The sequence below is a fragment of the Zootoca vivipara genome, chromosome 10 (genome assembly GCF_965207765.1).
Source record: "Zootoca vivipara chromosome 10, rZooViv2.hap1.1, whole genome shotgun sequence".
NCBI lineage: Eukaryota > Metazoa > Chordata > Lepidosauria > Squamata > Lacertidae > Zootoca > Zootoca vivipara.
Genome location: NC_142593.1, coordinates 38,612,564 through 38,625,225, shown reverse-complemented (window position 1 = coordinate 38,625,225; position 12,662 = coordinate 38,612,564). Strand labels below are relative to the sequence as shown.

The 12,662-nt window shown below is 43.8% G+C and overlaps 1 protein-coding gene across 1 annotated transcript in view; it reads left to right on the top strand.

Annotated features, from left to right (window-relative positions):
• The window catches only part of ZSWIM6 (zinc finger SWIM-type containing 6), a 97,837-nt gene that overhangs the window by 73,610 nt on the left and 11,565 nt on the right, over positions 1–12,662 (top strand). Inside the window, exons 5-10 of the mRNA XM_035100374.3 lie at positions 1,851–2,030; positions 5,186–5,362; positions 5,632–5,778; positions 8,203–8,349; positions 9,019–9,279; positions 11,325–11,460. Coding sequence (XP_034956265.3) covers positions 1,851–2,030; positions 5,186–5,362; positions 5,632–5,778; positions 8,203–8,349; positions 9,019–9,279; positions 11,325–11,460 — 1,048 coding nt within the window. The remainder of the gene's footprint in view (positions 1–1,850; positions 2,031–5,185; positions 5,363–5,631; positions 5,779–8,202; positions 8,350–9,018; positions 9,280–11,324; positions 11,461–12,662) is intronic.

The window sequence follows — 12,662 nt, the reverse complement described above, 5'->3', positions numbered from 1 at the left end:
GTCTTTTCTTATAGCGAAAAATTCGTCTAGCGAATCCCATAGGAATGCATTGAATTTTTTTTTGCCCATAGGAACGCATTAATTGAATTTCAATGCATTCCTATGGGAAACCGCGATTCGCTAGACAAATTTTTCGTAAAACGCATTCGTCTAGCGAGGCAAGCTCCGCTCAAAAAATCCTTTCGTTAAGCGGAAATTTCGTTAAGCAGGGCATTCGTTAAGCGAGGCACCACTGTATATATATATATAGAGAGAGAGAGAGAGAGAGCCTGTTTCCTCCCTCCTCCCTTTCAAACCATGTGATTCCATTGCCCCTCCCAAGTGGTTGAAAGCTGTTCCCCACTCAAGATGTGTTGGGGAATTTGCTGAATCCAAGGGCAGGTCTTCAGTGTCCTTGTCGGTGTCAACCTGCCCACTCAGTTTCCAGCCATCCCTGTGCTGAACATCATTTCAGGGGGGAATTTTTTGCTTGAATGCGAGTAGAACGCCTTTTCTGATTGGAGATGCTGGTTCATCATGACCTCCAGTCATGCTGAGGAGGGTTCTACTCACATTAAAGGGGACATAAGTAGAAATCCCTGTTCCGATGCTGAACGTAAGGAAGGGGATTGAGCAGGTGGGGCAAGGCTTGCAGGTGTACTCCCTCCCCACCCCCACCCCCCAACAAATTCAGCTTCATATGTTCAGGCAAACACCTGAACGCTTTGTCTCACAACCTCCTGGGTCACTGAGTTATTATGGCAGTTCCCTCAGTTCAAGAAGTGAAGTTACAGGGAACCAAGAAGAGGGCCTTCTCGGTAGTGGTGCCCACCCCATGGAATGCCCTCCATTCAGATGTCAAGGAGATAAAGAAATATGCAACTTTTAGAAGACACCTGAAGGCAGCCCAGTATAGGGAAAATCTTTCATGTTTGATGTTTTATTATGCTTTTATATTTGTTGGAAGCTGCCCAGAGTGTCTGGGGCAACCCAGTCAGATGGGTGGGGTAGAAATAACATCATCATCATCATCACCATCACCATCATCTGTTTATTTATCTATTTATTTATTATATTTATGAGGCTGGTTTCAAGGTTTATCTCCCTTAGGGTTACCTCATGTCTGCTAATAACTTCTTTCTGGGTGGCGTAGTTTTGGCTATGCAAGTGCGGGCAGCAGAGGGTTTGGATTTGCATTAGCATATAGATTAAATTGTTTCAGCGAGTCTACCCAGGAACTCAGTTTTAGCATGTACTTTTATTTTGAATAATTGTTTGAAAATTGCAGATTTTATTTGTACATTTAAAATATTGGGTTAACTTGTTTTTATTTATTTTTTAACCTGTGTGTGTGTGTGTGTGTGTGTGTGTGTGTGTGTGTGTGTAAGTAAGTAAGTAAGTAAGTAAGTAAATTAAATTTTTAGATTGTTCTTGATGAATTACTTAGAGGTCTTCTGTTGAGTAAGCAGTGTTTAATTTTTGTTAATGAATATAAATGAACAGGTTTAAGTTGATATTTGTGTAGGTTGGAAACTTAGTATTGTCATGCTTCCCGAATATATACATTTTAAATTTTATGCGGGAAGTTGACTTGCTTTTCATCAAGTCTCTAGAGAGAGATTGCTGTTTTTTGTGTCCCCCCCCCAAAAAAAATTACGTTTCAATGTGAGTTTGTTAGTTTTCTTACAATTATTTCTGTCATGTTGCCTTTAAGCGACTGGAACAGCACCGTGCATGTGCTTGTGACATTGAAGCAGCAGATTGGCTAATGTGATTTTGCAGCATAACTTTGGCATCCATATAAAGCTTGCTGTGCTTTCCATAAAATTTAAGGTAACTAGCCCCACTGCATTTTCTGTGTCACTTAATAGGTGCTCTTTGGATGTGCATAGTCTTAAATCCTCATTGCAAGGTGGAACAAAAGGCCAGTTGGCTGAAACAGCTGAAGAAATGGAACAGTGTTGATGTTTGTCCCTGGGAAGATGGGAACCATGGAAATGACCTGCCCAGTCTAACCAATGCTTTGCCTCAGGGTGCAAATGCAATCCAAGGTGAGCCCTGACTTAATTTACTCTCTGAGACACATGAAATGCAATTTAGACTCTCTGCCTGGACCATCATGCTTGTTTGTCTAGCAGCAACCTTAGTCCATCGTTCATGGCTGAGGATTGTGGTGCCACTGCTGGTGGGAAAAACAAGTCTACAAGCTCCATGTAGACTTGCTGGGCAACTTACGGGCTGCATGTTTATTTTTATTTTGATAAAGTTTTATTAACAGTTTTCACATTGCAATAAAAGACAAACTAATCACACAAAAATAATAAAAAGAAAAGGAATAAAAGAACAGAGAAAAGACAGAAGAGATAAGAACAGAATCCTCTCTCACAGATATATTTTTTAACTTTTTGTCACATACAGAAAAGGGTATATCCTCCCAGTAACAGGAGGATCAGCTCCCAGGTAGCTGACCCTACTGCCCTCATTTGTCTCCACTAGGGTGGGTGACATCTCCCAGGGAGAGGTGAATCATTGAAATCTTCCTAATGGAATATTAATTCAGCCAGCCAATCTCCCAGTGAAAGGTTTGTGGCATCTTTCACCTCCCAGAAAAGAGGGCATATTCTAGCCTTCTCAAGCTGCGCTGTAGCTGCTGTCAAAAAGGTCCTTGAAGGTGAGAGGGATCTAGGAGCAAAGCACAGCTTTTTCCTAGATAATGTGAAGGGCTTAGATATCCTAAATTTGAATATTTCCTTTGCATCACTCCACCCCCATCGTTCTGCCCAGACACTGAGGTCCAGTACCAAGGGCCTTCTGGAGGTTCCCTCGTTGCGAGAAGCCAAGTTGTAGGGAACCGGGCAGGGGGCCTTCTCGGTGGTGGCGCCCGCCCTGTGGAACGCCCTCCCATCAGATGTCAAAGAGAGAAACAGCTACCAGATTTTTAGAAGACATCTGAAGGCAGCCCTGTTTAGGGAGGCTTTTAATGTTTAATAGATTATTTTATTTCATTTTTCTGTTGGAAGCCGCCCAGATGGGCGGGGTATAAATAATAAATTATTATTATTATTACATTTGTAGACTCACAATGCTGACATGTTGCAGGAAAGGGCAGCGCTCAAACACACACACCTCTCCAAACCACCCCAAAACTTAACTGTCCAACTCCCCAAATGCAACCATCTCACCAACTGGAACACTCCAGCTCTGGAAGTCTCCGAAACATCAAAAGCGCTGAAATAGCTGATCTGGAGAGGAGGCAAAAGGAGGATGCCCCATGGCCGTGCCATAGTTTAAACAGCAAGTGGCCACGCCCCCGGCTGTGCTAAGACATGGCTGGGAGTCCCAATGACACAAGCAGCATCCCTCCACCCTCCCAGGGTCACGGGGAGGTCCTGGGTGCCCTTCCGCAACACCACCCCCCGGGGAAGGGGAAGCGGACTTGGGTCCTGTCGTAGGTTCCAATCCAAATCTCTTTTGTTTCTTCTGTATGGACCTATACTCTTTAAGTGCAAGTTCTCATTTCAATGTCTTCTACTAGAGCCATGTGTTGACACATAACTTGTTGACTGCTTGCATCTGTTGCTCTCCATTACCACATGCGAGAGCATCTTCCTAGTTTTGTGAGTGCTTCTGGGAGAGATTTGCTCTGCCGCAATCTTTGCTGCTGGCATGATTTATTTTTATTTAGAATAAATTAGCTTCCCGTTCAGCATGAACACAATGCTTGGAGATGCATTGGGTAGGAGCTGCATGCACTTGTGGTGGGGTTGTAGTAGCACAGCAGTGTGTGTCTCCTGGCAACCCAATACCTCCAAGGGCCACATTACGTGAGAGCATTCAGTGCTCTTCCTATAACAAGAAGTAACTTGCTATAACATGTTTCTTCTCAGGTCTTTCATACAGAGTTCCATCTACCTTGCTGACTCTACCTCCCATGTGACAACCCCCCCCCCCAAGCAGGCATTACACAAGGATGTCTTTTCTAAAACATTGGCAGGGGCCGCAGCATGTTACACAACTGTATGGAACTCTGTTTCTGATCAGCTGATCCCATGTGGAATTACAGTTGATACCATTGTTTGCTTTTTGCTAATCTCTGTGTGTGTTTGTATGGAGATTAAATGCATTAATAAAATGGCACACATGCACACACCCTTTTTTCTGTGCCTGTGTCTCATCAGAATTGTTGTAGAACCCTGCATATGTTCCATACACACAACCAGTGTAATATTTTTTTCTAAGTGAACATATATATGTAAAAGTATGAGAGCAATTTTTATTATATTGGTTGCAATGCGCGCGCGCACACACACACACACACACACACACACACACACACACACACTATGCAGCCAAGGTTTCAAGTGTCTCCTCTTCTGCTTCGAAGCATAGGTAAAGGTAAAGGTACCCCTGACCATTAGGTCCAGTCGTGACCGACTCTGGGGTTGCGCGCTCATCTCGCATTATTGGCCGAGGGAGCCGGTGTATAGCTTCCAGGTCATGTGGCCAGCATGACAAAGCCGCTTCTGGCAAACCAGAGCAGCACATGGAAACGCCGTTTACCTTCCCGCTGTAGTGGTTCCTATTTATCTACTTGCATTTTGACATGCTTTCGAACTGCTAGGTGGGCAGGAGCTGGGACCGAGCAACGGGACCTCACCCCCGTCACAGGGATTCGAACCGTTGACCTTCTGATCAGCAAGCCCTAGGCTCAGTGGTTTAACCCACAGTGCCACCTGGGTCTCTGCTTCGAAGCATAGTGCAGGTTTTTCTCCATTTTTATGGCTCAAAGTGGTTCTGTTGAATCCACTGTTTAATTTTGCAACATACAATAGAAAGCAGTGTATCTAAGCCCCATTTCTGTCAATTCAGAGTTGTATTTCCATGGTGTACATACTGTATTGACAAACCACCCAGGAATTTCCTAGGCATTTCTGTAATTGTTTCTGCCACGTGCCCAAACGTTCAATATACTTAAAACAGTGTTAGGACAGGATGAGTTTGGGCCACCTCCGGTGCGTATTAACTTTAATAGAATCCCGTGTGCTTGTTTTGAAAAAGAAATAGATTGTGGTAGGGTAAACCTGAAACTCTGCCTGTTAGGAAGCATGTATGGATTGTATTGGAGGAGGAGAGAGTGGGGTGTGAGTTGGGTGTTACCCATATGGAGGCATGAAACTGATTCTGTTTGAACTCGTGGGCCTGACAGATTCATCAAACAGGTCTCACCGGACGGTGTTCACTCGAGCCATTGAGGCGTGCGATCTCCATTGGCAGGACAGCCACTTGCAGCACATTATCAGAAGTGACCTGTACACCAACTACTGTTACCATGATGATGCTGAAAACTCACTCTTTGACTCTCACGGGTGGCCCCTCTGGCATGGTAAGTGGCTCAACCGGAAAGACGTTTCCATGAGTTGACGCTTTGTTCCGTTTCCATGGCCCTGTTTTTGGGGACGGGGAGAGGGATGAAAGGTCTGGCAATAGCCACAGAGCTTCCCTCCAAACAGTCTTTTGTTCCCTTCCCCTTTTAAAGTTTTCTTAGATTCTTCAACAACAACAAAAACCCTTCTGAATGCTTCCCCAGGGTGGGGGTTGCTGCAGACGCGGATGCGCTCTTTAATAATGCTTTCCCCCTTTCTCTCTGTTCAGAACATGTGCCTACAGCCTGTGCGAGGGTGGATGCACTAAGATCTCATGGCTACCCAAGAGAAGCGCTGCGGCTAGCAATAGCTATTGTCAATACACTAAGGAGGCAGCAGCAGAAACAGCAGGAAATGTTCCGGTTCCAGAAGAAAGGTAAATGTGGGCAAGACGATGGCAAAAGGTTGCAGCCTGGGGAGAGGAAGGCTGGAATGGGGCCAAGTGCAAGGAATTGCTGCTTGGAGGTAAAAGACTGTGGCTGTTCAGTGGTTGACTGTAGCTGGCGATGGGAGGTGGTTCATTGCCAAGGGCTCCATAGGGCTATGGCAGTGTTTGCACCTCTCTGTAAAAGAGCCATAATGCTGGCTTAGAGCTTTTAGGTTCTTCCTACTCCCACCGACACCCCATCTTTTGAATACCTAAATTCAAAGCAAGGAATGCTGTAGACATATATTTGTAAAGCAAGCAACCAAGATGGTCTCTAAAGCGGCAGAATAATTTGGACCGTACTGTTTTCTACTCCTAACCTTGGACTCTGATGATGAATGTGGGGTGGCTGATTTGTAAATGTGTGAAAAAGATGTGTTCATTTAACTAGTGCATTGTTGGATGGGTCTAGTCATTATTCATAGAAGTAAGGGTTGCTGTCAAACAGCAAACTATTGCTTGGTTGCTGGATCCAGGAATTAGAAGGGGGTTCAGGCATACAGCACCCTCCCCCCAGTTCCTAACACTATGAAGGCCCAGGAAATAATGAAAAGTGGGGGGGGGTTGTTTCTCTGAAGTTGCCTTTTGTTTTTTTCCTGAAACATTGAAATTACCTTGAACTCCTGACACGGACAGTAGCATTTGGCATGTGTCCAAGTAACCTTTCAGTCAATTTCACTTACAAAAGTTAGTGTTTGATTTGCCCCAAAGTGCAAAGGAAGTGCACATGGGTGGGGAAAGTGTACATACAATTGCAGTCCGGAATTTATTCTTTTGGGGTAGTGAGGTCATTGGAAAGGAATTTGGGTGTGTATCTTAACTGCTTATACATCTGTAGTTCAGTAACTTGTTCTTTGTAGTAAATTGTGTTTACCTGGTAGTAGTTGGAGAACATAATAAAGTACTGTATACACAAATAGGGTTTTGCACAAGGATTACACAGGAGCTGCCTGCACTGGACAGCTTATTCTAGACACCCTACTCTTGCTTCCACTCATCTCTCTGAGGCCAAATACAGGCGCTGTAGTTGATCACCCATCCTTATTGGAAAATGGGAGGTGCAGGTTCTTCAGAAGCTGCATGGTGTTAGAATGGACAAAAGGAGTGTACGAAAGCCTCTCTGATGGAAAGGGCACCTGAAGGATCTCCTGCATCCTGACGAAGCATGTGCCTTTCAGCTCTACAGAGAACAGCAATAATAATTATTATTATTATTATTATTATTATTATTATTATTTATACCCCGCCCATCTGGCTGGATTTCCCCAGCCACTCTGAGCGGCTTCCAACAGAATATTAAAATACAATAATCTATTAAACATGAAAAGCTTCCCTAAATAGGGCTGCCTTCAGATGTTTTCTAAAAGTCTGGTAGTTGTTTTTCTCTTTGACATCTGGTGGGAGGGCGTTCCACACGGCGGGTGCCACTACCGAGAAGGCCCTCTGTCTGGTTCCCTGTAACTTGGCTTCTCGCAGTGAGGGAACCACCAGAAGGCCCTCGGCGCTGGACCTTAGTGTCCGGGCTGAACGATGGGGGTGGAGATGCTCCTTCAGGTATACTGGACCAAGGCCGTTTAGGGCTTTAGAGGTCAACACCAACACTAGTTTTGGGCTTCTTCTTTGCCCAGCATCTCTACTTGGCAGTAAGCCCTCTACTAACCAGCCCGTGGGCCTCAGCATAGGTGCCCCTATGGACCCTGGACCCTGTCGACAGGGGATCTGTTACCTTTTACATTTTGCAAATAAGGCAAATCTAGCTGACTTGAAAGGTAGATCTTTTAAGAGTTGTCATGCGACACATGCCTGGGTTGTTGTTTTTCCCAGTTCCACAGGATTAGTTTAGTCAAAATAGTGCTCCTTGTTTTTCTTAGCAAGGAAACTAAAATAGATATCTCTTCTGTGCATACCACAATTTGCTTCCTGTTTATAAATCCTTCAGCAGTGACTCTAAAGAGAGTTTGGATAGCTTATAATCAAGGAGTCTTGCATAGACTGTAGGGTAGGCAGTGGTGATCTATGGCTTGCTATGATAGGTAGTGAGAAATTACGTTGTTCTAATTGATGCATAGTAGAACTGGTATTCTGTGTTAAGCAAAGCTGTGTTCGGTCAGTATTATTCTGCAGTTGGCATTGATGCATCTCCCTGAATGAAAAACTGCCATGGGCCTTCTGTATAATGTGCTCTGTTATAAGATACAGTATTTGGGTTCAAAATCCAGTTTATTTGTGGTCACTGATGCTGCATATGCTGTTGCTAGCTACAGTTTCCATGTCTGAAAAATCAGAATGATGAGGGGGGAAGTGCTTACTCTTTTGCCTACTAAAAGGACTGTATGATCACTAAGGCTGCATGCATTTATTTTTCTAATGTAGAACTTCTCCACAAAGGCGTTACCTCTATAACTAACCTGGAAGGCTGGGTTGGGCACCCATTGGACCCAATTGGCACCCTTTTCAGCAGCCTTATGGAGGCCTGCAGAGTTGATGATGAGAGCTTCCATGTGTTCTCAGACTTCACAGGTAAAATTTGATCATGGGTCAACTTGACGTATTTTTAAGCATGCTGTGGTTTTAACTTTGCTTTAGACCTATTATTTGCAACCATGCTTGCAAAACACCTTATCTTAAACATTTGCTGAATAGGGTTGTTGACAGTGCTTAAGAGGGAGGGATGTAGTTTGCAGGTGTGCAGACAAAATAGTAATCTTGCCCTACTGTCGGAATATATGAAGCTGCCTTCTACCAAGGCAGACCATTGGTCTATCTAGCCTACTGTTTACCCTGACTGGCATCAGCTCCAAGGGCAAAGGTCTTTTCCAGCAGCTACATCCTGATCCTTTAAAATAGGAGATGCCAGAGCTTGAACTTTGGACATTCTGCTTGCAAAGCAAGTGCCTTATTACTGCTAGTAATATTGGCATTGGCATTATTTACAATACTTTTGATTAGTGCTTTCAAGTGTACCAGACATGTGTGCACAACCCTATGAGGTAGTCAGTGCTGTCGGCCATATTGTAGATATGGGGTACTCAGGCTAAGAGAGTGGCATGCCCAGGGCTACCTTGTGAGGGTGGCTGTCTTTGTGAAAATTTGCGGGAGGCTTGCAAACGATGCAGGAGGACAGGCACAAATAAGGCATGTAACCGCAAGTAAACTATTGAGTGACTTGATGTTTTTTTTCTCCTCCAGAGAATATGGGCCAGTACAAATCTTTGGAGTACTATCACCTGCCTGCCCACAAATTCTTAGAAGAAGGAGAATCTTATTTGACGCTGGCTGTGGAAGTGGCATTGATAGGACTGGGGCAGCAGCGAATAATGCCTGATGGCTTGTATGCACAAGAGAAAGTTTGTCGGAATGAGGAACAGTTAATTTCCAAGCTGCAGGAAATCGAACTGGATGACACGCTGGTGAAGATTTTCCAAAAGCAAGCAGTCTTCCTATTAGAAGGTAGTTGACTATTGATGCTAACCACTTCTTTCAGCAGTTTCTAATAAAAAGACCAGGTACTCCTCTGGGAGCTGGCTTATCTGGTAATTATCAGGTTCTTAGGAATCTAATGGTTGCTTATAGATCTTCCATCAGACACCCAACGCCACCCCCATACTATACTTAAACATCGCATTGATGTGGAATTGGAAGGGTCTTGTCTATGTATTATCTGAATTAAAAGTATCCCCCCCCCCCAGTTAGTTTAGGCTAGCATGTAAGGAAACTGAAGTTCATAATGACACTACCACTTTCTAGCGAAACATTGTAAATGTGTGAAATTACACTTGCCCTGGACACTCATTCCACTGGCCCACTTTAGATTGCTTATGAGGAATTTCATACTGTGAGCTTGGTGGGGATGGAAAGTAGCGTTGCATGTAAAAGTATGGTTTTTGTCCTACGTCAGAAACCACACTCTGATACTTGTGCCTGAAACTTTGCAACAGAGAAGTTTTCTTGCAGTGTCACACTGTAAATCATTAAAACACAAGGGAAAGAAATACAGTACAGTGATGTGTTTTCTTCGTCCTTTAGAGAAAGTGTATTGCTTACAAGACATGCACACGATAATCCAAAACATTGCTTAGATAGAGCAAGAGAAGAGGGCTGGTCTTATGCTGGATTGGCAGAGGCTACCTGCCAATCATGACGCCCAGAACATCTTTCTTAGCAGTGCAGTTCAGCCCAAGGCCCATGCTCGGGACAAGCAAACTTCCTATTTGGTGGTTGCAATCTTAATGTAATTAACAGCTAAAGAATATAAGAAGAAGAAGAAGCTGGCACTATGGGCACTTTGTGGGTGGGTGGGTCTGTTTAAAAGTAGTGATAAGTAGTGAAAGTTGTAGATGTAATTGTTTTGGCCCTTCTGGAAAAATGAGAGAAAACCTTATGGGTTTTCTGTTAGCGTCAAAATGATGTTATATATTAGCATTAGGGAATCTTTAAAGAACAAGTGTGTGCCTTTTTAAAAGCATTTTTCCCCCAGCATTACTTTGGAGCCTTTTGTCAGTTTTTTTTTGTTTTTGTTGGGGGAGTTTCCTTAAAGGATGGATTCATCTAGTTTCAGCTTGATTTGAGCGGGTGCTTCCAATTCTCCACACTTCAGTGTTTTCATAGAATGTAGTTCTTAAGCTGACAACCTCCACTTCCCTTTTTAAGTATAGGAAGCTGCCTTCTACTGAATCAGGCAGTAGTGTCCAGCTAAGTACACTGACTTGGCAGCTGCTCTCCAAGGTTCCCCAGAGTTTCTCAGATTAAACCTGGGACCTTTTCCATGCAGAGTTTGTGCTTTGCCATTGAACTATGGCTGCCTCCCTCCTTTTAGCAAGAGGTGCAGCCACTTGCCCCAGTGCTACAGCCCCCATACCTTAGTAGCAAATAACTTAGGGCCTGAGGAAAGGTCAGAAACCTTTTGCGATGTTATGCGCACCTGCCCACCACATGCAAGTGTGTGAGCACATGCGCACACTCCTGTCCACTCCCTGCTTAGACAATAAGCTCACCTATGTCGCCTTTGACTACATCCAAGGGTAGTGAGGGTGGTGATTCAGATACCTTGGCTTGACGTGCATGGTAGAAATGCTTCTTAGTCAGTGAACTCCCTGCATTTTTGCCACTTTAAACTGCATGAGCAATTTTCATAACAAGTCAGCTTAACATTTTAAAAAAACATGGAATAGCTTCTATACCAATGAATGAAAAGCAAACAAATGAAGTGTTCTGGGCTCTTTGAATCCAAGAAGGAAAGCTATAGCCAGGCCACCTTATTTGCTTCAATAAGATATATTTATCACCACCATTTTCTTTTAGTACTGCACATTTCTTAGAGGACCCCTCACCAGAGAGCTTATTTCTCTTCACTGTGAGTGCTTTTTTTGGCAAGGATTATTACAATATTTCTAGATAACTTTTAGCACTTTCGATTTTATGTACAATCAAACTACAGCACTATTTATAAGACTTTCTGTTTTTTTTCTCCCTTTCCCACATCCCTTCCCTCATAGCTGGACCCTATAGCGGTCTAGGTGAAATCATCCATCGAGAGAGTGTTCCAATGCACACATTTGCCAAGTATCTTTTCACCTCTCTCCTACCTCATGATGCTGAACTAGCATACAAAACTGCACTGAGAGCAATGCGGTACGTGTCTTTAAACCTCATTTAGAAAAGAAGCAAAAACCCGGTCAACGGTATGAGCTCCCTTCATCCATAAAGTCATGAGGGAAGGCCTTGCTCCACACACCTGTTCTTTTCGGGGGTAAAAAGGATGGTGACAAGGAGCAATACCTTTTCTGTAGTGGCGCCCTGTGTTGTGGAACGCCCATCTCTAAAGGGGCTCACCAGGTAAGCTCCTTTGACTTTTAAGAAGGCTGGCAAACAACTTCCTCCTTTAAGGAGAGCGATCCTGATAGAGGATGTACACAATGTGTTTGATTTATCTCTGTGTTTGTAGTAGGTTGTTGAAGCCTATACTTTCAATGCAAGTGTTTCTGCACTTGTCTTAGATATAGTTTTTGAGTAACCCTGGAGACCTGTTTGGCTATAGGATGGGAAATCTAATGAGTGAGTGAATGAATGAGAACCGCCAGACTGATTTTAGGAACAGGTGGGTTTGAACACAGGTTAGCACCCAATTAACTCACACGTTGCATAGCATGAGTTAATTTGAAAATGTTCTCTAACTTCTATGATTCCAGGTTTTAGTAGTTTTTTAACCTTCTGATACAAGCAGTTCAGTTGCTTTAATCCGCTGCTCCAAAAATGAAATTCCCAGCAGTTAAAATTCAAGAGAGAACCCTGATTTTCATCTTTCTTAAAAAAGATACCGTATCTACTGTGCTTGACACCAAAAATCCTCAGTCCTGGGCTTTTTGATGTTGTAATAAATAGCACTGGGGCGAATTGCCATGGTAGATCTTCACTTTTTCAAGTATGAGCAGCGGTCTTGCAAACACAGACTGACTTGGGAAACAATGGCAAAGTTTCCTCCTTGCAGCTCTCTGCATTCTGTGGAAACCTCTCTGAAGTGCTCAGTTGCGTTTATCATTGTTGGTAGTAAATCCCAGGGCTGTAATCTGTTTAGTCTGTCCTTCAGGGCTGCTTAATGGGCAACCCTTCCTGTTCTCTCAGAGCTGGTGAGGGTGGGGCAAGGAGAGGATAATGTTCATGTTAGGTCTATGCTGCTGCATGGTCAGTCCAGTTCTTTTGTCTGTTTCATTACCAGCCGTCCTTGGGCACTCCTGGATAGAAAATTGGAATTAAATGAGGTGTGTCACAGCATTAAAATAGCCGACAGTCTCCTTTTTGCTTTCAGTTCTAGGGCGTTAGGTCTGCCCCAAGGG